Source organism: Pseudonaja textilis, chromosome 2 (assembly GCF_049901715.1).
Source record: "Pseudonaja textilis isolate UNSWEBS1 chromosome 2, rPseTex1.2, whole genome shotgun sequence".
In the NCBI taxonomy this organism is placed as follows: domain Eukaryota; kingdom Metazoa; phylum Chordata; class Lepidosauria; order Squamata; family Elapidae; genus Pseudonaja; species Pseudonaja textilis.
Window position 1 is genome coordinate 234,192,840 of NC_141991.1, and position 25,342 is coordinate 234,218,181.

Consider the following 25,342-nt stretch of genomic DNA (forward strand, 5'->3'; position numbering starts at 1 on the left):
AAATTCCTTATGTGTCCAATCACACTTGGCCAATAAAGATTATTCTGTAGCCAATCTATATCATTGTTAAGCAAATCACCATAGGTCATTAAGCAGGGACCTTACATGATTGTGATTTCAGATTCTTTGTTGGCTTTCCCATTGACTTTGCTTGTGGGGAACCTGCTGGGAAAGTCACAAATCATGTGACTGCAAGACCCTGATATGGTCAGAAATTGTGGCCAATTGCCAAGCACCCAGATCATAAACATGTGCCCACAGGAGTGTTGTAGCAGCCAAAACTTTGAGGACTCGTCATAAGTATCGATTTATTGAGTGCCCTCACAAGTTTGAATGGTCACCGAGGGAATGGATGTTAAACAAGGAGCGCTTCCATTTAGATAGTTTCTGCTACAATAGTTATGTTCATCTTGTTTCTTCAACAATTACTATAAACATCAACTGAATCAGCAAACTTACTATCTTCCTGTCTAAATGTTCCTTTTATTTGACCAATATTTTTTTAAATATCACAATACATATTGCAAAATAACTATTTCCATGGGTACCAGTCAATAGAGGAGCACTGTCCTATTTATTGCACTGGTTAGAGGTTTACTCCCATTTTAAGTCACTTAAAATTTAAATATGTTAAATTAACCCTGTTGTTGTTTTTAAGAAAATAAATGGCAATGATGCTTCAAAGAAATTTCTCGTTACAGATTTGCCAACTAATTATTACAGGGTTTACTAGATGAAAGACGTTTTAGACGTTTCACTAGGCAACAATGATACTGGGTTTCTTATTTGCATTAGGAAAACTTCATTTTGTTTCCCATTAGGATAAAATTTTGTAGACAAGAATCACTGATAGTTCATGGGTGTCCAGACAAAATAGATAATAAGAACAAACACCCTCAGGATGAATGAGAAAAAGATGCTCACCATCCTATTGAGTTGACCTTTAGGTGTGATTGTTTTACGCAATTCAGTAACAAGACAGCAAATTCAGCTCTTAATGTGATAGAAGTTATATGTTGTTTCTCACATTCTTCAGAAATACATGTAATGCATGCAATGAGTAGTAGCCTTGGGCATAGATTCTTCTTTTGTGTATCAAGATCATTGCAAGTAGCCACAAATTGTTCTCTATCCTGAGAAATGCAATGAATCAATACAAACTGCTCTGTGTATGTATGGGTATAGTTCACACAGAGATTAAAAAATGGTGGGGAAAGGGGCACATATCGAAGGCTCACTAGCTGCCCCACTGTACAAATATATGCACAAACTACATGTTCCATGTGAAACAGCTCTGCAAATAGGATGTGATTTTTACCGTTTATGTGTGCACTGTGAAATTGAAAAGATTGCACAACCAAAAGCATGTTTTCATTGGGGGAAATAAAGAAAAAAATGGTAAAAGTTTTGCAATTAGGTTTTAGAACACTTGCACATTTTTGGTCACATGAATATTGCTACATATTTGAGGCAAAAATTCAGAATATTTTGAGCTGTAAAAAACTCAGCGCTTTGCCTATAATAATTTGAAATTTTCCTAAGGGTAGCACGGACAAGATTAGACATTAACTAAACTCTTATGCACTTACAGGGGGCAAAAAATGTCTTCCCAAGAATTTAAGAGAGATGCATTGATGGAATCCACCAGGAATGTTTTCTGTAAAAGATCCTTCATCTAAATTGGAAGTGTCAAATGCAAGGCCCAGGGGCCAAATCTGGCCCATGGGGTGCTTAGATCTGGCCTGTGGGGCTGCCCTGGAAACAGCAAAGGACCAGCCCGGGGTCAGCAAAAATGGAGATCGGGAGGGCCGTGGGTGGTCCTCCCAAGCTCCGTTTTTGCTAGCAGAGGGTTGCAGCTGAAAATGGAGCTCAGGCACTTATTTTTGCTATCAGAGTGCTCAGGAGCACAAAGGCACCCCTGACACGAGAGACATCAAGTTGGCCACATACCCCCATGGCCACACACCCCATGGGCCCCCAAAGTCAAACACTACCCAGATGCGGCCCTCAATGAAATCGAATTTGACACCCCTCTAAATGAATAAAACCTGTACAGCTTCAGATACATGCTGTTATACCACAATTAATAAAATAATTTTAAGCTAGGACACATATATATTAGGTCAACAGAACAGAAAGGTATTTTTTCTGTAATGTTCTGGATCCCATACATCTTTTGCAGTTAACCTTTCCCATCTTATTTATTAAATTTCAAGCAACTGATTTCTATGGTATATTAAAATGCAAATATTTTGGTAATTCCCGTCAGGTAGGATTCTACTTTTTAAAAAGTAGTAGATGCCTTTCTGTAGTCATCACGCATTTAGAAATATAGATATACAATAGTAAAATGATCCAATTCAAATCTTTAATATAAAAATAGCAGCACAAAAGTCCTTTTCAAAGAATGTTTATTGTGAACAATCAAAATTTCTGTTCAATTATCACCTGCATTGTATCAACATATCTCCCTACTTTTGGTGTATATATATATACTCCCTACTTTTGGTGTGTATATATATATATATATATATTCATAAATTTTTGTGATAAGAAAAACTAAGTAAGAAAAAAGTATTCAAAGGGTTAATTTGTTCAAGAAAAAAAAAAGAAATATTTTTTTACACTATGTCTTCTTCAGTTCAAAATCCAGCTTTGAGACTGAGGAAGGCTCCCAAAACACAAGAAGTAATTAAGAGGTCCTTTCAACCAGTAGCAGTTTGATTACCAATGACTCGGAGGATCTCTTTATGGATGCTTGGCTCTTGAGTGTTTATGCTTGTATCACCTACTTGGCCATCTTCATAGCTAAACAAAAACAGAAAGTTTATAGGAAAAAAGTGTTTAATAGTTTGAACTCATCCATATTATGATAGGCAAATTTAAAATTTCATCCTTTTTCTATGTAGCTTTCATTTTTGTTATCTTCTCTTAGCAAAGAAAAGAGAAGATGTAACATCAGATTTCTACATACATTGGTGAAAATAGAACAGAGAAGCAAGGTATTATTACATCACAAATTTGTGTCATATTCTGTAAAGAATGTTGCAGTAGAGCTGGGCTGTCAAACTCCCAGCCCATAGGTCGGATACGTCACGTGCTGGCCACGCCCCCGCTGAGTTTAGTGAAGGGGGAAAAGTCCAGATATGTCATGTGACACCGCTGTGATGACACGAGTTTGACATTCCTGCAGTAATGTCTGCAGGTTTTATCATGAAGAAGTTAAGTGAAGGGAGAAATTATCATCAGTTATCCCAAAGGCTGTTCCAATGATTCTTGCCTTGACAATAAAGCAATGCTGGAGTAACAGTTCTAGTACAAATGGGGTACCTTTATAGACTTATAGTTTCCTATCATTCTGGTCAATGTTACTGGGGATATTTCCCAGGTTTCTCTCTGTTGCTTCCTGACCAGTATGATTCTATGGAGATCTTTGATTGCTCCTGGTCTTAACCAGGAAGATAGAAGATGATCAGAGTAACAATGTTTTAATAGCATATGATGATAAACTTTTTTTTCCTTAAAGACAAATATTAATCTATATCCTGGACTAATAGCAAGGTAGCTCTGGTGGTTAGGATATTGGGTTGACAAACATTCAAGATCTAAGTGCTACTATATGGTGGGGTGAGCTCCTGTTCGCTCCAGCTCCTGCCAACCTAGCAGTTTGAAAGCATGTAATTGCAGGTAGATTGATAGGTCTTCAGTGGGCACATTAATGGGGACCTGAAAGGAGTCCCCAATTGGGCATCTTCTGGGCAATGGAGATGTCACTGGCTAATCCTTTTAACTAGAAGTGCTTCTGACATGAACACGAGCAAGCAACTGGACTTATCGCTACTAACATTATGTACATTCTATGTAAATATATGGATTTTTAGTCCTGGGGCACTTCTTTTAAAATGTATTAAACTTCCAAGAAACTTGTAAAAATTCAGAGAATTGATATTGTAGTTGTTGTAGTTTTGTAATTGTTACTGTATTGTTATTTTAGTTCTAACTGGGTTCTAATGATCCATATTTTGTCTCATTCCATATTCACTGAAAAATATTCTGCATTTAATATTGCCAAGAAAGATTATTTAGTGGTAGCTATGTCAATTAAAAATTATTGAAAAGTTTCTGAAATAATTGAGTCTTCTGAGAAAGTTTAAGTTAAATTAAAAGTATGGGGGAGGGGGACTGGAAGATTCTTAGTAGAGCTGTACATCAAATTTAGATGCACTCTTGAGATCTTGTATTACCATTAGCATTTTTAATCCTACCATAAATCTGAGAGCTCAGAGCAGCTTGCACAAGCATATCCTCAGTACAGTAACCTTGCAAAATATGTTAGCAGAGAGAGAGAGAATGACAGAGCAACTGAGGTTCATATATAAATGAGAACACGAAGGAACCTCTTGATCCAAGTCAGTATCTTAATCATTAAAAGTTATAAGTAATTTCTTTCTTTTAAAGAATCAAAATATAAAGGAGAACCTAACTAACATTTTCTGTACCATTTTCCATTCAATTGGACTTTAATTCAATACATGGAAATTTCTCTTATTCTGCAGTTATAGTTATTTGGTATTTTCCCAAGGGGGGGAACGACTCAAATTTCAGATTGGACTCTTGCTCAGTCAAACCAGAAGCATCTCTTTAGGTTAATTTTTTCTAAATACAATATTGGCTCAATGAAAAATTTGGCTAACTTTTTTTTCGTAGGCAGTTTTTAAACAGAAAGCAGTGTGGCTAGATATTAGAATATAATGAAAAGAATGATAGCATTCTGTACATTTTAGCATAATAATAAACTTCAATTCAGTAAAAATAATTCAACTGAAAAACCGCAGTACGTACACAAAGAAGAATCTCGTACACACATGATCAGTGTTGGGAACTACCCATATCTCCCCATGTTTGTGCAGATCCGGTGAAGTTATCACTAAAAGAGAGAGAGAGATTTGGGGAATGGTTCATATGTGATGATTTGATGCACTCAAAATAAAATGTATTCTAAATTCGAATAAGCAGGTTGATTATCAGAATCTGACATTCATTCACTTTATTAATTGCAGCCAAAACTCTTATGGGTGAATGTCAACTTTGTAAACATCAGCATTAAGGGCCAATGTAATTTATTACTTACTTCATTACATAGTGTAAAAAGCCCATCTGGTATAATGGTTAAGGCACCAGACTGAAAATGGGAAAACAATAAGTTCTAAGCCCATTTGAGGAACAAAGCTAGCTGGGTCACCTTGGGCCAGTCACTCTCTGTCAACCATAGGAATAAGGCTATGACAAACCACTTCTAAAATCTTGCCAAGAAAACTGCAGGGTATTGTCCAGGCAGTCACAAGGACTCCACACTGACTCAAAGGCAATAATAATAATAGCAACAATGGCTACACCTAACAGACCTGAATTAATCCCAAAAAGCTAAACAGGACTAGAACTGGTTGGTGCTTGATTCAGAGATCACTAGGAAATGCCATGGTAACAGACCAGGCTGGGAAGTTGAAAAAAGAAAGGAATGATAAACCACTATTATTAAAAACAACTATAAAGAAATGTTTAGATAATCCATAGGGATTATGATTTGATGAAGTTATTACTATTCACACTACATATCAGAATGAAAATAATAAATCAGATGACAAAAAGGACCTAATTCTAAATGATTGCTTTATTTTTATTGTCTCAGAATATTGGTGTGGTCTACATAGTTTCAGAGAAAATCATTGGAATTAAAAATAGGAAGATACTCTGCAGGATGCCAGCCATCTAGTTAATATTTGTAATTAAATAAACTTCAACAAATGAGGACAGGCAGACAGCATGGAAGAATAAAAGGATTAATGTTTCCATTAATGCTCAGATGTACCATGCTGGAGACCTCAAAACTAACAGCCAGATAGGTTACTGAATACAGTATTTCCTGTGAAATAATAAAATCTTTAACAGAAGTCTTCATCTAAAGATTAAAATAGCATAAAGAAAGTAATAAAAATTAATCTGCTACAGAATCATAGATGTGGAAGGGCCACAGAGTCCCATCATCAGTTCAGTGCAAGAACTGAAATCAAAGTTTCCCAGGATTCCACTTGAAGAAACTGAGTCAAGACTCTGGGGAATGGATTCTACAACTTGCAGTTATGAAGTTTTTTTCTTCTTTTTTTAAAAAAAGATTTTCAATTAGTTATCTGCTGTCTTGCATTTAAATCCTTTATTCCATGTCTTGCCTTCTGGAATGGAATGCCTCCTGGAATGAGTTTGATGTTTGTGTGTGTGTGTGTGAGACATACTGTGTATTTTTTTTTTTTCATTTTATTTCAAGCAATGCAATTAATTTTTCCCTATTCCATATCCAGGCCTAAATCTGCATTGTAATGAATCTAAATTTTTAAGTTTTTAAGAAGAGATTGGATAGCCATTTGTTTGAAGTAGTGTAGCGTTTCCTGCCTAAGCAGGGGGTTGGACTAGAAGACCTCCAAGGTCCCTTCCAACTATTCAATTCAATTCAATTCAATTCTATTCTATTCTATTCTATTCTATTTCTATTCCTATTCCTATTCCTATTCCTATTCCATCCCATTCCATTCCATTCCACTTTCAGGTATTTGAAAAAAAGCTATATAGCTGACTTTTTGTTCTGGTGGCTCAGAAATGCCCCAATCCCTCAGTCTCTTTTCATGGGCCATACTACAGTTTTAAGTTTCCAACTGCAGACATTCCTTGACTTAACAGCTGGTCAGAGTTACAGTAGATCCTCCCCCCAAAAGATATTCACAACCCAATATTGCAATGTCCCGTGTGTTCACATTGGGCACTTGGCTCACCATTATAGCTACCATATCTGTAGCATCCCAAAGTCGTGTGACCACAATTTTCAATGTTTTGTGCTAGTTTTTGGCATTTATGCCCAGTTTCCAGCAAAAAAAAGTCCATTGGGTATAATGACTTTGCTTAATGACAATGGGGATTTGCTTAATGACCAATGCAAAAGTGACGTAAAATCAGGTCCAGTTGCAGTTTAATGACTGCAACAACCAACAACCATAATTTTGGGCTCAGTTTGCAATTGTAACATGAGGACTACCTGAATTATCAATTTCTATGAATCTTAAAAAGTGTGGTGCTCAGAATTGGTAGAATATTGAGGCAATATATTAAAAGAAAGCAATAACTTGTTAAAGAGTACATTAATAATGTGTTTATGAGCACCTCTTTGATATTGCACCTGACCATCCTGGTTAGATCAAACATTACTGTAAACCTTTCCCTAATTCCACCTCTACTTTCTGTCCTGCATTTTCCTTTCTTCTTTTCCTGGTATGTAGGATGTAATAGATATACAGAAACACAAGTATAAATAAAAGATTTGTAAACCTAGAATAAGTTATACATAAAAATACAATCAACTAATTTTTTTTTTAAAAAATACGTGTTTTAAAACAAGTAAGTTAAAATCAGCAACATCAACAGATCATTTTTTATATAGTTTGAGATAACCGCAAGGAAACCAAATATAATTCAGCTATTTATTTTTCTTTTCTTTTTTTCCAGAAATGCTTACCTTCACATAAGGCTATGCATTTTAAATTTCGGCTTTGCAAAAATTGGGACTGCTGCCCCTTTTTTTGTAACTGTGAAAGAAAAGAAATATTGGAAGCATTATATTAAATATTTTTAAAATGCTTTGGTTCATGAATTATTATTGCTGGAATACTGATATAATCTCTGTAGTCAAAACCACAATCATTTGTTATATTAGTCATAACTGTCTATTCAAGACCTTGCTCCAATAATACAGATAATTTCTGCAGACATTATAGGGGCTGAATAGTTTCCTTTAAGGAATCTTTTTTCATCTGATGGGCCAGTGAAAGCTTCTGAAATGAGATTGTATCTGCTAGGACCATTTATATGTATGTAAATAAAATTCCCTTCTCCTGTCCTCTACCAGAGGCCTGGGAATATGGGGGTTCTTCATTGTATCTTAGATTTCCTAGTATTGCATTCTTCTGGATGTTCGAAGTTATTCCTGGGATCTGTTGGAGCCACTCTCCCACTTTAGAAGTCCAAATCCTGAGAATTCATACCACCACAGGAATCACTTAGGCCTTAACTCTGTATATCCACTTTAGTTCCTCCTTCAGACCATGGTACTTCTCTACCTTCTCATACTCCTTCAGCCTATGTTGCTGTCACTAGGCACCATTACATCTATCATCACTGTTGTCCTTTGGTCCTTTTATCTACTGCCACAATTGTGTGGTCAGTACCTGCCTGCCTGCCTGGAGCTTTTTATCCTTCGTGACTTTCTGGACTTAAGAAAACCTAGCCTGTACACTGTGCAGATGTTCCTCTACATAATGCCACCTGCTTGGTTGTGCTGTTCAGTGCCTTTATCTTATGTCTCCAAGACCTCTCTGCAGCTTAATCCTGTTCAAGCACCAAATCCACAGAAGACCCCTGCTTCTTTGGTGCTTAGTGCCTGTTCTTGTGTTCTATAATCAGAACCTCAGTGTGCCTTTTAGTCCAGTCCTTTCCAGCCACTGATTAGATTTCCCAATGTCTGCCTCCTTAGCTATCTATTGATGGTTCGTTCCATGAAGGGTCTTGCCATTGTACTTCATTTGCTTCCTCCCATGTCTGCTGCTACCTCAGGCATTTTCTCAGCAGCTCATTTTCGGGCGCCATTTCACCGATATGCTCCAGGATGCTCTGGGTTTTGTCCAGAATACTGGTTTTGATACTCATCAGACTGTGCCAGCTCCAGTCTTTGGGTGTTGGACTTGGGGTGGGAACTTATATGCATTACGAGGCAGCCCCCCTGTCCTCCTCTGGCCATCTCTCACTATAGAAACAGGGAATCTGATGACTGAGAGGGCCTATGTTTGATGGCATGGATCTTGTTCTTCCCACTAAGCTGGTCCTTCAAAATGTTTTCTCTTTCTCTCCCTCTCTCCTTCATCTATATATATAGCCTGCCACCCAAACACAGGATAAGTGAACTTTAATTATCTATGGAATTGTATGAATGAATGTGTCAGCTGCATCACTAGCTGCCAAATGTCTTTCTAAATCAAAATATATTAGTAGGTAGAATAAGAATAGAAGGACAGCACACACACAAAAAATTATGATATGTCCTTGTCAAATATTAATGTATTGGCTTTCTAGATCTGTCCTTCCTGGATGAGTCACCCTATGTGAACAAGGATGCTCTGGGGGTAGATTACCACTGTATCTGGCACCTGCCTTGAGCAAGGAGAACCATAAAAAAGGGGAAAAAAGAAAATTCCTTTTTTGAAGTGCTTCACATATTTCTTTACCTGTAATACACTGCTGCTTTTACTGCTTGAAGCAGGCTCATCTTTAGCTGATACCTTCTGCTGTTTCTTGTTCATCCCTAAAGACATTGGATTTACATCAGATATAGTGGTGCATAAAATACTGTATGAGAAGTTCTACTTCATATAGAGAATGCAGACAGGTATGAATGCCATTGATGATTCTCATTTCCAGCAGCCTATAGTTTAGTAGTTAAGTACGTTTATGTAGGCAACAATGATGACCCAATCATAACAGCGTTCTAAAACCCACTTCTGTTCCCCATAAATAATGGGAAGTTGCATGCTAAGCTCAGGTTAAAAATCAGTCAAAACCGAATTTCATATCAGCTGAGCCTTTATATAGTTTATATATAAAGATGGTTAAACTGTAGGATACCATACAATGCTAGTCTAGCTAATATATTTTTTTTTGTTGGAACCTGAATGAAATTTACTACTTGCCTTAAAAGACAAATGCTATTACTGCCCACTGCATCAGAAAGGCCTCCCTCCCCAGATTTTGCACCTGGTTGGGTCTCCTGTAGGAGCTAAATATAACATTTTTAGAGAGGGGTGTATTTCTGTCTCTTGTCTTTTGTATCAAACGTGTCAGGAGTCTTGGGAGTAAATACCTCCTCAGACATTGAGAACTACAGTTTCTAGCTAAAATGGCCAATAGTGAGGGATGTTGGAAATTGTAATCCAGCAAACATTTGGAATTTCAAAAATTCCTCATTTCTGCTGATATTCTTGGGACAGTAGAAAACAATTTGACATTTCTTAATTACAGCTGGAAGGTTAAATGTAATTAGTAAGGAAGTAAAACTTGTATGAGCAGACCCCTTGAGGAATCTTGATCTTAATTTATCCAAGCAGCTCATGGGAATATAGAGGGCAAATAGAATAACAAATGAATAATGTTGATGTGTGTAGATAAAATGACACGGCTCATGAAAACTGAGAGTTTAGCTACTGCCTGCTCTGTTAACTTCAGACTTCTGTTAGATTAATAACGAACAGCCTTGTATCAATTTATATTTTACCTGCTGTATTTATTTCAGTACATTCTCTGTATGAAAGATACCACCTACAGAACAAGAAATAGTTTCTGCATTCCACTTTGGAATTCAGCTACTTTGTTTCTTGCTCTCAGCAATTTTAAGATGTGTAGATATCAACTTCCAGAATTCTCCAGCCAGCAATACGCTGAATTCTAGGAATTGAAGCCTACACATTTAAAGTTGCTAAAGCTGAGAAACATTCAGCTACTTGACCTACTTTCTTCTACCCTATGCACGTTTTTTTCTCCTAAACTTTGGCATGATGCATATGTAGAATAAAGCCAGAATGGCCTTATTCAACAGATAAAATTTAGAAATGTAGGCATTTATTTATTTTTATTTATTAAATTTATATGCCTCCCATCTTGTCCAGAGGTGACTATTATTTACTTCCCCACTCACTGTAGTATTCCCCCAATGAACAAAGGGATTAATATACATCACCTGAGTAACCAAAAGATATGCTTGATAATGGACTAAGGTAAATACCACTTCCAAACATTGCACCATGGAGCTGAAAATTGAAATAAACAAAAAGCTAGTAAATTCTTCAATTGTTCCATTTTATGAAAGATAAACTCAGAATGTGGTTCTTCTGCTAATCTAAGACCAGTTTTGGCTGGTGGATATATTTGAATTTACAAAAGGCTTGCTATGGTGATTACGGCCAATCACAAAGCCTCTATTTATCAGAAAGCAAGGATGATGAGGTGCTACTCACACACACACACACACACACACACACACACACACACCCCATCTGACATCTTGATCGCCTCAAATTTTACAGCACAAGATGCTGGAAATGATGGCTACTCTATATGTTATTCGTTGAATGTGTTTTTACTTTACCATACTATGTTGAGATGTTAATATTGTATGTTTTAGTGTTTTGTGCTTTTGTTTGATTATACTGAATTGCCTAAAATATTGATGAAATAATAAATAAATAATAGAGGAACAGGGAGGCCATTTTTACTTTCTGTTACTTTTCCAGATGGTTCTCTAATCCATAACAAAACTCAAGAGAGTGAAAAGAGTTATCAGTTCAGTTCCTGGCAAGTTGTGCTCCTGTTAGTATAAGCAAATTCAAGGATTCCAGGTAATAATAACAGTGGTGATAATGTCAACCTGATAGTCATCTTTTCATTCTATGATATTCTACAAAACTGAAGATTATGTGGGAGATCAGGCTGAGCATGAGGGAGAGGTCAAATGTGTCATCAGTCATGAGTCTCTTTGTGCCCCCAAGAAATCCATCTAAGTCCAGTCCACCTTGAATTCCTTCTATTCTTATATCCTGCTAATTTCCCTTGGCCATTAGTTGTTCAGATTCTTGTAGGGAGCTTAAGCTTACAATTAATATTTATATCCATTTCAACTGCCTGGATCTCCTGATTTTCCTGGAGCTTGACAAGTTAGGCCTCTATGCCTTTCAAAATATTTTGATATATTTGCTACTTCTTCTTACTTCTTTACCTGCAGCCTTGTATTGGAAGCAACCACTAAGCCATTCCTCAGGATCGAGTGCCAGTTTTCAATGTGCGATCCACTTAAATACAAAAGACAAGAGAAGCAGAAATCAAAGGAAGGAAAGCAGTATGATTAAAAAGCGCTATCAATGAAATTAGGATGGATCTGTGTTGCTATCTCTGTTACTTGGTGAGATGAGGATTCAGAGATATATTTAGTTCTATTTTTTAATACTTACTGAAATGCAAAGGTACTTCCATAAAGAGTTTTAGCAGCTCTGAAATTGGACTCTTTGGCTGGTGGACTGCTAAGCAGAAGAAACTGGTGTGGGGTGTGCATAAATTTCAATTGCTATACAAGAACAAAAGCAGAAGAGGGTAGTTTTATATCAGTTTTGACATTCTCATGAACTTGTTAATTTTTTCGTTATTCTGTGGTTCAAGAATAATGTCCCTAACTACCTCAATTCCAACTACTGCTGGCCTTAAATGCAAGCTACTCAATGCAAGAAGCCTTGCGAATAAAATACCTGATTTTTTTCCTCTTACTAAATATGGCTAAATTTGACATCATATTTGTTTGTGAAACATGGCTCAACGCATCTCTCCCTGACTCCATTACCACAGTAAGAGACTATCATGTTTACCCATCAGATCATGAAATTCGTAGAGGAGGTGGTGTTGCTATCTTCTATAAAAAGTCCTTACATCTAAAAAACATCCAAGTTACTCAGGAGCTTGCTCTTCCTGAGACCATAATCAGTGAACTATCCTTAAATATCACATTTCGATTCTTACTATGTTACAGAGCACCTGATTATGACATCGAACATGTAAACAAGCTAAATACACTACTAACATGGGCAGCATCCTGCCCACACGCTTTTATCTTTCTTGGTGACTTCAATCTACCTCATATTGACCGGACCCTAAATGAAAGTACAACTGAACCCATACACGCAACCTTCTACAATGCTGTTACAAATCTGGGACTGGAACAACTAGTAACCAACAACACTAGACTAAACAACTGCTTCGATCTCATCTTCTGCAATAGTTTGAATTTAATTTATGGAATACAAACTAAAGAACCCTTTTCCAGCAGTGACCACAATATGATTGACTTTTGTCTCAACATACGCCCACACAAAAATCATCACCATGATGTAATCCCAATTATAACTTCAAAAAAGGCAACTATGATCTTATAGACAACGATTTCTCATCCCTTGATTGGCTATCTCTATTCACTGGATGCAATACTGTTGAAGACCATTACAACATATTTTTTACTTGAAGTCAAAAGAGCAATCAAACTATATGTACCAACAACAACTCCCAAAACAACAACAACAACAAAAACAGATTACCCATAACAATAAGGAAACTTCAATCCAAAAAGAGATCACTTTGGCGGAAAAACAAAACTGGTCACGTTGCCAACTTCAAAAGCCGATACAAAAATTTATGCCACCAGATAAAGACTGAATGCACCAATTATCACATTAAACAAGAGGAAAACCTTCTATGCACCAATTCTACCCACACTTTTTACAATTTTGTAAACAACAAACTAAAAGACTCAAGGTCCATCCCACCCCTGAAAGGACCTAATGGTAAAGACTGCAACGACGACACCATTAAAGCCAACATCTTTAACACATTCTTCAGCTCAGTATTTGTAAACAGCAATGGATCATGCCCAGTATTTCCTAGCCGAACCACAGATAACTACAATGATCTAATACATATCGATTTTACAGAAGACAATGGTGAAAAAGCACTACGCAATTTAAAACCATCTCTATCAATTGGACCGGATGGAATATGTGCCAACTTCTTAAAAAAGCTATCCACTGCTATAGCCGAACCACTAAGCATAATCTTTGAAAAATCTTTCAGGACCAGCTCCTTGCCTAACCTATGGTCACAAGCCACGGTCATCCCAATCTTTAAAAAGGGAGACCCCAGCCAAGTTGAAAATTACAGACCAATCTCTTTATGCTGGGTCACCTGTAAAGTCATGGAATCAATTATTAACCAATCCATTATCCTCCACTTAGAGACAAACAACCTACTCTCCAATAAACAATTTGGTTTCAGGAAAAAACTATCCTGTAATCTGCAACTCTTACACTGCAAAAACATATGGACTACACAACTCGATCAGGGCAAAGCAATAGACGCAATCTACATAGACTTCTGTAAAGCCTTTGATTCAGTGGTACACGACAAACTACTCCTAAAACTAAAATCTTATGGTATCTCTGGACAACTGCATAACTGGATAGAAGCATTCCTGTCAAACAGACAACAAATAGTCAAAATTGGGAGTGCCCTATCAAATTCTGTACCTGTCAATAGTGGTGTCCCCCAAGGCAGTGTTCTAGGACCAACTCTCTTCATACTCTACATAAATGACCTCTGTGATCATATTAAGAGCAACTGCGTTCTTTTCGCTGATGATGTAAAGCTGTTCAATACCACAGACAATACTGCTACCCTTCAAAAAGATCTTGACTATGTATCAGAATGGTCAAACAAATGGCAACTTCAAATCTCAACAAATAAATACTCTGTCTTACATATTGGCAAAAAAATCAGAAAATAAAATATAAGCTGAATAGTCAAGATCTTGTTGATGATCCAAGCTCTGTAAAGGACCTTGGAATACTCATCTCTAATGATCTAAGTGCTAGAGCCCACTGTAACTACATAGCCAAAAAGGCATTAAGAGTTGTTAACCTAATCCTACGTAGCTTTTTCTCTGGTAATATCACATTACTAGCTAGGGCATACAAAACATTTGCTAGACCAATACTTGAATACAGCTCATCAGTCTGGAACCCACATTACGTATCTGATATTAGCACAGTTGAGAAAGTCCGGAAATATTTCACAAGAAGAGTTCTCCACTCCTCTACTCGTTGTAGAATACCTTATGCCACCAGACTTAAAGTTCTAGACCTAGAAAACCTAGAACTATGCCGCCTTCGGTCTGATCTAAGTATGGTATATAAAATCATATGTTGCAATGTCCTACCTGTCAATGAATACTTCAGCTTCAACCATAACAACACAAGGGCACACAATAGATACAAACTCAAGGTTAACCACACCAAACTTGATTGCAGGAAATACGACTTCAGCAAGAGTGGTCAATGTCTGGAATACTCTACCTGACTCTATGGTTTCTTCCCTAAACCCCAAAAACTTTAACCTTAGTCTGTCTACTATTGACCTCACCCCTTTCCTAAGATGTCTGTAGTGGGCATGCATAAGTGCACCAACGTACCTACCGTCCCTGTCCTATTGTTTCTTTTATTTTTCTTATATGTACCCATTTCATGTATTCATAACTACGTATATACTTATACCTATTATCTTGTAAGCAATTGACAAATCAAATAAGTAAATAAATAAAATAAAATAAAAAGATAGAGAATAATGGATTTAAATCAAAGGTAAGAAGATTACATTTCAGTTTTTAGAAAAACTTTGACAGTGGAACCAATCAGAGAAAAAGAGGGTTATAAACCCCCTTTCCCTGGGCATGTTCAAAAAGCATCTCTCTTGGACATTTAATTTGGATCCTACACTGAGCAAGGGCTTTGCTTAAGTAGCCTCTTCCAACTCTAATTCTATGATACTATTCATTAGCCACAGACTTTGATGTGCCAAGGCCAAACTGTGTAAAAATTATGTTTGAAAACTACACAGTCTTAAATTGATCTTGAAAAAATAAAGAGTTAATCCTTCCTATCCCATACATTTACCTGGACTGAACTCTGACTCTGCACAGATACTGTTTGCTCCAAAGGATCAAAAATATTATAAATACTAATAAAAGACATGTTTTAAATATGGGGTTAAAAATTGAAATTGTCTTCAAACCAATAAGAGATGCTAATGGTTTTAAACAGATTGCAACTAAAAATCAGAGAGAACATTTTTTTTTCCTATATGTGATCATATTAACCTGGTTGTTCCAATAGAATGAATGAATAAATAAATAAATGAATGATGTTATAGAATCTGGTGACAAAACATCCATAGGAAAACCACAAGCTCTGAGAACAATGAATCCAATGAGCAACAATCTAAGGATGCTTCTAAGGAATCAACCAGAAAAGTGACTTTCTGGTTGCTATCTCCTTTTCTCTGGAATAATGTATCCCCAGAATTAAATCAGCACCAATACTGTTCTAGTTTAGATGTATATTGGGGAAAAGAAATGCCTCAACACTGAAAAATAATAATATACTTTCATTGATGATCAATACTTATGCTATAGTTTTTGTTTTCTCTTAATTTACAATGTATAATTTATACTGGTTTTATTACTTTGTACCAACTGCATATATTGGGAAGTTAAGGCATATTTTTCTAGACTTAAAGGATTTCCTATACTGAACAGTTCATTCTTAAAATCTGATATCATTGATATATTCAGCCAATCTTATTTTATATATAATCAAAGGCTGAGCCAATCGTATATTAGATAATCCAGCAGCACTGAAACACAGAAAAAGTTAAGAATGTAAATCCCTATAATTGTTTGTAGGGAAATTTGCTTCCTTTGAAAAAGCATACTATCCTAATTTTGACCATCTTTTATAGCCTGATGATCTCCACATAAAACTACCCCCATTACCTCTAGCTAATGAATAGAACCACAATTGAATAGTTGCAATTTTTTAAAAGATAAAGCACAGAAAAGCAAAATCTACTGACGCATATTCTTCCAAAATCCAACTTTTTCTAACATTAAACTTACCCTGTTCACAGGTAGCTTCACAATATGTGATCTATTACTGGAAATAACCCTGAAATAGAGAATATGTGAAACAAAATAAATCACAGTTTTTCAGGCTAGCCCTGAACACCAAAAAAGTACTGTTGGGAGTCTTTATTCCATTTCCCTTGTGAAGCTCAACTATTGCAAGATATATTTTCTCCCCCATGGTAAGCCTAGTTATTTGTATCAATCAAGTAAAAATTGAGAGTTTACCAAATCTATAGTAAGTCACAAAATAAAATGTACCTTATTGAATTCAAGGAACCTATCTTAGAGTTCAAAATAAAATGTATTTTGTACTCTGCTGAATTCAAGGAATCATTTTAATTATTTTTAATCAATATTTATAAAGGAAGGGCACAATCCATCTTCAATTAGCTCAGTGTAAATTTGATCCTTTCTGCCTATCCCCATCCAAGAAATAATGTTCTGAAACCCTATTTTGTGTTACAATGTCCACATGATCATTCAATGCCCCCAGTCCCTCATACAGACCATTTAATGCCCCTAGCCCCTCTTAAAGGCAAGAATGCTAAATGATTTTCCTATTACACCATATAATATCATAATGCATTGGGCTGATACTTATTATCTTAGATAGTAAGGAAATGGCACATTAAGGAAACTGCCCATCTTGTTAACAAGGTATACGAAGGGCTTATCAAAATATTTCAAAAGTACTCTGAATGTATTAAGCAGACAGCATATACATCTATGTAAGATCTTTACCACTGTAGTAGAGGATGCGCAAGAGGGTCTTGTTTGTCCATCTGCTTCTTTATTTCTAAATAAGGTGCCTATGAAATAATAACAGTACAATTATCAGCTAAGAGAATGCTGGAAACTAGATACAAACTAGTGTTGATCTTGATAATTCTACTAATCCAAGAAACTGTAGATCAGTTTAGCAAGTCACCTAAAGAAAAAGCTATCACTTTCCAAGCAGCTTCTTAAAAACTAGTGCCAAAACTCAGGGATCAATAAAATACAATACGTTCTATCCAGGTATACATCTTTGTAAAGCTCAGCTTCTAGGGACCCTCCATGGGCACATTCATGTAGTTTCTTTGGTAACAAGAAAAAATAAATAAATGGATTGTCACCGTCATCTTCTGGGATTTTTTTCCTGCCTTCTTAAGGTTTTTTTGGTAATTCCCCACTCAAATACTAAGTAGTATTCAACTGATTTTTTTTTTCAAAATTCAGCTGAATGTTTTGTGATTGATAGGCTTTGGATGAACTGTAGTTCAAAACTCTAGCAACAGTAGCATGTTTCCTTATAAAATTGCATCCCGTCACTGGTTTCTGGGATTCTTTTCCAACCTGTTCTCTGTAGGTGTTTTAAGAAATTTTCTTGAACCTGCTAATGCCATCCTTATTTTTCAGTGGTTCATTAAAAGTCAGAGATCGACCACTCCCGAGTTGCAATCCACTACCAGGCCATGGCCTGTTTGAAATCTGCCAGTGGAAGAGATAATCAAGCATGCATGCATAAAGCTCCACTTGTGCGAGTGGAAAGTGCTCAAGCATGAAGTTCCACTCGCGTGAATGGAGCTTCACACGCTAGCTCCCTCCCCTTGTGTTAGTGGAGCTTTTGAGTTGAAATTTGATCTTCACTATGCCTTTTATGAGTATAATTCACCCTTACCTACAAACGTCAGTGAAATATTACTTCATTTTAAAAATTACATTACTGAATGTAATAATGATTGAACATCCTCCTTGAGAAGCCCATCTTAGTGATTCGTTCGCAGGGATACCCCATAACTTTCTCACTTTATTAATCTTTGTAAAAAGACATTTTACAGTTGAACTGACTGATACCCCTTCACAAAAGCTTTAATAAAAAAAGTAGAGATAGTACTGACAGTAAACAAAATATGTTTACTTAAAGAGAAACATCTGATGGAATGAATGACTGCAATGTTTGCCAGTCAATACAATGTATACATCTTATGTTTTTATGAGCACAATGTTGCATGTCCTCAAGTCTGCTCTTCCTCCTTGGAGGCCATGAGTTCAGAGTTTTTGCTTTCTATTTTATAGTAAAAAGACTTCTTTTTATTGAGAAGAATAATTATTTGCACAAGCAATTGTTAAACATAGCTTGTTTGATCCTGGTATATTTCCAAAATAGTATCCCTATTCCTCAGTTATCTGACAAAGATATCCTCAGATGGTGAAAACCCTTGGTTAGTTTAAGATCAGATGTTGATTATCTTTTTGTCCTATCTGTGCTGAAACAAGGAAGAGATGCTTAATGTTGCTCATAAACTGCTAAAACCAAGATTGAGGTAAATTGGCGCATTGTGGAGATAAATTGGCGCATTGTGGAGACTATTCAAAGCAATTTTATATAGAATGCTTTCCAAGCAGCTAATATATACGTCTTAAAAACTGGTGCCAAAACGCAGGGATCAATAAAATACAATACGTTCTATCCAGGTATACATCTTTGTAAGTGTCACCAATAATACGATCTCAAAATCCTCTAAAATGGTATTTAGTGTGTTCCTGAATAGGATAAACTGGGGAATGGGTAGACAGAGAAAGAGAAGATAAATTTCTATCACATTGGGAAGAAGAATTTTATGCATAGCTTCTGTAGTACCAGCAGACTTATAAAGTTTCTTCTTGTTCCAACTCAAAATATTCTGTTCAAGGAATGTGCCTCTTCCTCTAATTTTCAAAGTATTGTCCATCCCCTTGCAGCTCCTGAGCTGTAAGCTACTGTATTCAGAGGGGGGTGCTTTTTTAGGGAATTGGGGTTTACTGTGGCAAGAAGGGCCAATAAATCGGCACATTCACAGTTATGTACTGTGGCCCAATTTTAAACCTTGAGTGAATGTCACCACATCTTAGTACATCATTTTGATTGCCCAATCTGAAGAGACACATCAAATTTAGCTTCAGCAGAACTTTCGGTAGAGTCACAATGTAACCCTCTTCCATCTCCAAATGCTCTTCTCCTGTTTCACTTAAGTGAACAAGCTTTTACTTGCAAAACCATCACTGTCGTTGCAGCAGATTGTCACAAATCTGTATTTTTCCCTTGACAGTTTGCTTTGGCTTGTTCCTAAGAATGCACACAAATAAAGAAATAAACACACAAAAATGCAGGAAGGGCTGCTGGCCAGTGCCATATTCCCCAGACAGCGAAACAATTTATTTACTCAGAGGCAGTCCTGTCCCTATTTTGAATGAAAAGTTCCTTGTAATGGCATATGATATCAATGGCAATTTTCAAGCTTGATCTGTCCATGTTCTGGTTCACTGATTTTATCTTGCAACTTGTTATCTACACAAAGATTATTTTGATAGGCTTTCCTATCATGCATGGCTCTAGTAAAACAATAACCACACAATGCTAAAACTAATCAACAGATGTATCATGTAATAGCAATTTAGAGCACAACAATTCATTTACATATTTATTTTGCCTACCTGTGTCATTTCTCTTATAGATGTAATGCTATCCAATGCTTTCATGACCCGGTCATAATTCTTCTTCTATGGTGAAAGAAATGAAATATTACTTTTCCCCATTGCATGTTTTAAATATATTAACTTTTAGATATACCTCTTATAATCATAGAATTGGAAAGATCCATTTAGTTCCTGAATCTAAGCCTCCACTGTATGCAGGCATTCAAATCAAGGAATCCATAGCAGATAGCTAATCTAAACCCCTGCTGGAATATATCTTGTGAAAGGAAGCCCATGACTTTTCTGAATAATTGGTTTCACTGTCACTGTAGCTAACATAATAATTATCTATAATTTTATATAGAATATAAAACTTATACACCATTAAAAGCCCTTAACTATATCAAAATGTTGTACACGTAACATCATCATGCAAATAATGCAACTGACATATTCGTGTCAACTGTTGTCATGATATCAGAAACAAACACCTCCATTGCACCATTTACACAAGGACTAATGAGGATACATTTCCCCAACCTTGCTCTCCCTACAAATAGTAAGATACTGCTTGAAACCACATGTGGAGATACTACTACTTTCCAATGGTTTAAAATCCATTGCTGATTATATATCAAAAACCTATCTGGAAAAAAATTGCTGATTATATATCAAAAACCTATCTGAAACTCAACCTGCTAACAGTATGTCTATCAACCAATTGTTGTAGCCCAAAACATCTGAAGATTATCCTCCTCTCCCAAACAGATGATATTTAGATGTTTTGAACTGAAACTCACACTATTCCTAACAACTGGTAATGTGAACTTGGGCTGCTGGAAATTCTAGTGTGAAACAACTAAAACCAGACTGGGGAAAACAAATAAACAATTGGGAACTAAAATTAGTGATAACAAATAATACGTGTTTGGTTTAGAAATAAAAATGAATGGGAGTATGTATAAAGTCATTTTTCCTGTATCCAAAACTCTATCTTGAAATAATTATTTCAGTATTTAATTATTCGGAACTAGATTACTATAGGCGTATGTTTGAAAACATCCAAATAGCTCGGACATAAGACATATTTTTGCTCCGAAATTTTACTTAGAAAGATTTTATGTCTTACAAAGGCCTTTGCTTGATATTTTAAAGTGCAGACGTAAGAATGAACTACGCCATAATGTGGTTTGCTTGGTTTTGGTTTACTGTATTATATGAACACAGTTACTGAGATCTGTAAACTATGGCTTAATACAAATCAGAAAAGATCTAGTTTAAGCAGCAAACACCTTTATAGCTTTGCCATAATGTGTGAATTGAATGTTTATGACATTTGATTAATAAATTGATACCACCTAAATCTACTGGTTTCCATAAGGAGTGATGCCATTGTAAGTAACCTCACAGGGTACATAATTTTTATCTAAGCCTTGATCTCAGTCATCTTCCAAGGATGTGAAAAAAGAAGAAAGCAGTATTCTTTGCCCATAACAATACCCCTTCCCTCCAAATACAAATGATACATACCCTGGGATTAAAGGCTAGCATCTGAGAGTCATTAGGATCTACTACTGAAGGATATGGCTCAAAAATGACAACTTTTCTTGGGGATTCTAATGCAGAACGGCACATAGATACTAGTAAGTCTACAACCTAGAAAAAAGAAAAGACAAAAGAAAGTTCAAAATGAAGACTCCCTCCCTCCAAAAAGTATGTAAATGATTCACCAATAGATCTGGACCAGAACCTTGTTAAAATTTAACAGGGTTTCAAATACAATTTGTACCAGCAGGACTGAGATAATTTATATAGAAGTTCTGGATCTGTTCTCCTGTAATCAGGGGTGGGATTCTACCAGTTCACACCTATTCACTAGAACCAGTTGTTAACATTCTAAGCAGTTTGGAGAACCAGCTGTTAGAAGAAATTACTAGCCTAATCCTGCAAGTAAGGCAGGAAGTAAAGACTCTGGTGTTGCTTACAGAAACTTCCTCTCCGTTAACCCTTATTACGTTCTTCGAAGGACTAGACTTCCTGTCTCAGGAACTTCTCTGGAGTTTTTTTCCCCTCCTTTGCTGGTACTTTGCTTGTGTGGAGTGACCATTCATAGTTACAATGGCACTGAAAAAAGTGACTTATGACCATTTTTCACACTTATGACTGTTGCAGTCATGAAAGGCCAGGGGAGGAGATGCGTGCCTCGATGTGAGTGATATTGAGTTGGCCATGCCCAGCCAATAACATGACCACCAAGCCATGTCCACCCAGTCACATGACCACCAAGCCACACCCACAAAACCGGTTATTAAAAAATTTGAATCCCACCTCTGGCTGTAATGTCCCCACTTTAACAGCAATTCAATAAGAGTGTCAAATGATGTGCAGGGGCCACAGGGCAGTGTCTGATTTTGTAGAACTTGCTTTGGTTCCTTTATTTGAGCAACTTCTCTTCTGGGAGCAACACACTTACTTCTTCAAATTATTAAAGGCGTGGTTCTGAACATCTATTCAAGGATTCAGATTATTCATTCCATAAAGGTACAAGGTGTATACCAACTGGTTTTCTTTCCTTCCATGTACACATATGACAAATTTTGGACTCCACCAAAATGTGTATAAAATGTACGTTTTGGACTCCACCAAAATGTATATAGTTAAAAATATGGGAGCTTCTGTTTATGAAATTGTGACTCAATGAATGGCATTGGATACAAAGTCTCTGTGAATGTTGAAAGGCCACCTGATCTGAGGCAGGATCTGGAGTCCAGTAATGGACGGATTGATCCACCAGAGAGAATCCAGGCCAACTCAACACTGGTAGTCCTCAACTTACAACTACAATTGAGCTTTTGTCCCATTTTACGACTTTCCTCATCACATTTGTTAAGTGACTCACTGCAGTTCTTAGTCACATGGTTGTTAATTGAATCTGGCTTCCCCATTGGCTCTGCTTGTCAGAAGGTCACAAAAGGGGATCCCATGACTCCGGGACACTGCAACCGTCATAAATGTCAGTCGGTTGTCAAGCATCCCAATGTAAATAATGTGATCATGGGAATGCTGCAACATCATAAGTGTGAAAAATGGTCATAAGTCACATTTTTCAGTGCTGTTGTCACTTTGAATGGTCACTAAATGAACTGTTGTAAGTCAAGGACTACCTATACACAGAACTGAAGTGAGATTGAGAAAAATGTTCAGTTCTCCCATAGTCAAGCATAGGAAATATGTAGATGACAAAAATAGTTTTCTCCAATCAAAATGGATGGAAACCTTATAAAATGTTTGAAAAATTATTTAGGCTAAAATTTAATAGGTATAAGTGATAGAGATCTGCTTTTTTAAATGGGATACACACACACACACACACACACCTTCTCATAAAATCATTATTCCACACCTTAACAAAAATTCCTAAATATGCTTGATACTATTGCTGCCCTTTAATAATAATTTCCTTTAAAAATGGTTTTATCTTAACATATACTAATCCGGTATACTTGCAATCTCAGACTATATGAGGTTGCCTTTGAAGATAATCTACAAATTTCAGTTGGTCTGGAATGCATTGCATGTGCGCTCAGAGGTCAGTTACAGTACTACTATGGTAGGTTAAACCAATGCTGCATGAGATGCACAGTTTAGCAATAAGTTTCAATTCAAGATGCTACTTGCTAGCTACTAAATCCCCTGTGGATGGAGGGGAATATCTTTCTCAGTATGTTTTGCCTGTCCTTTTCAGATAACCAGGGACTATTTGCTTAGCCATTCTCTTATGGCGGGAAATGGGCCAGTGTTGGATGTTCTCTATAGCAGGGGTCTCCAACCTTGGCAACTTTAAGACTTGTGGATTTCAACTCCCAGAATTACTCAGCCAGCTGGCTGAAGAACTCTGGGAGTTGAAGCCCACAAGTCTTAAAGTTGCCAAGGTTGGAGACCTCTGCTCTATAGCAGCTCCTGTCTACTGCAGTAGCCAGTATGTGTGAAAAAATAATTGCATTTTTAAAAAATATGAGTTATTTATTTTTGGAATCACTGAATATGCCAAATAAAAACAGCGTGTACCCATCTTTTTTTGAATGTAATAACTCCACGAATTTGGTATTTTATTTTCCATTGGTATTCCCACTATGGCATATCAATTGACCTCTTTAAATTCTGCATTAGAGTTTAATCGTACAGTCTTTTATTTGATCATATTTCAAAAGAAGTTAAAACAAGTCACAACAGATGTTTGGCATTTTGTGCTATATGTTTTTCAAATTTGTCCAAATTCCTGAGCATTCCACTTCGTTTTTGTGATTTAAAAAAAAACACTATACTACTTATTTGAAGATACTGAAATCAATGAATTTCTGAATGTTCTATAGAAACTGTCTTGAAAGATTTCACCTTAGTTTTAATCTTGCTCTCTATACAAATTATTATCTCTTCAACTGATTCCAATCTGTATTCCAAATTAAACTGCTTTATAATTGTATATTCCAATTCCAGTTGGAAGATAATGGACACTGTAAATGGAGCCGAGTTGGGTGTCCTGGAGTGAGGAGGATTGCCGGAGAACTAATAACTCCTTAAAAAACCTTGGTCCGGCTGGTAGCACCTTGTCAGGGCCCCTTTCCAGGGTTACAGAAGAAGATGGTCAACAGTTTTGAAGGCAGAAGAGAGCTTTATGCCCCAACAACAGATAAAATGGTAGAACCATCTTTTAGGAGAAGAGAAACTCTGATTTCAAATCTCCACTGGCTTGTAGCTATATCTATTATTGGAAAAGGCTTCAGGAGCCAACCTCGCTCCAGGAGTCAAAATCCAGAGCTGGAGTCCCGGAAGCAGTTTGTGACTGTGTACAAGCATGTTCTGGTAACTCCTGCGACGAAGCTGGAACTAATCGTATCGACTCTGCCATTCCATTAGACTATAACAGTGACGTGGAGAGGGGGGATCTGCTGCTTGGGTAACAGTTTATCCTCCATATTAAATTACCCAGCCCTCGTGCTCTGGAGAGGACACTCCAACTTTGCATACAGCATTGAAACAACACGAGAAGTGGCAGTTACTGGTTTCATAGCACGATACCATAGTCTCTTGAGACTGAAGGGTGCCAATTCAATTCAATAATATAATTGGAAATGTGCGGTATAGCTAGTTCTCTTTGTGCTTTTATATCTTGCAAAACCTTAAATTTAATCCTTAGTTCGGTTTCATCAAATAAAGTTAGTTGACCTTGCCCATTCATTTAATATCTTTTTTTTTCAATTC

General features: G+C 36.5%; 1 protein-coding gene across 2 annotated transcripts in view; it reads right to left on the reverse strand.

The window, feature by feature from the left end:
• Positions 1-2,394: 2,394 nt before the first annotated feature.
• The window catches only part of PARP8 (poly(ADP-ribose) polymerase family member 8), a 174,677-nt gene continuing 151,729 nt past the window's right edge, over positions 2,395-25,342 (reverse strand). For both annotated transcript variants that reach the window (XM_026716400.2, XM_026716407.2), the window contains 11 exons: positions 21,611-21,736; positions 20,099-20,164; positions 17,384-17,451; positions 16,634-16,682; positions 12,096-12,208; positions 11,864-11,936; positions 10,829-10,898; positions 9,324-9,400; positions 7,562-7,631; positions 4,843-4,927; positions 2,395-2,808 (listed from right to left, as the gene is read on the reverse strand). In XM_026716400.2, coding sequence (XP_026572185.1) covers positions 2,706-2,808; positions 4,843-4,927; positions 7,562-7,631; positions 9,324-9,400; positions 10,829-10,898; positions 11,864-11,936; positions 12,096-12,208; positions 16,634-16,682; positions 17,384-17,451; positions 20,099-20,164; positions 21,611-21,736 — 900 coding nt within the window. In that variant the 3' untranslated portion in view covers positions 2,395-2,705. The remainder of the gene's footprint in view (positions 2,809-4,842; positions 4,928-7,561; positions 7,632-9,323; positions 9,401-10,828; positions 10,899-11,863; positions 11,937-12,095; positions 12,209-16,633; positions 16,683-17,383; positions 17,452-20,098; positions 20,165-21,610; positions 21,737-25,342) is intronic.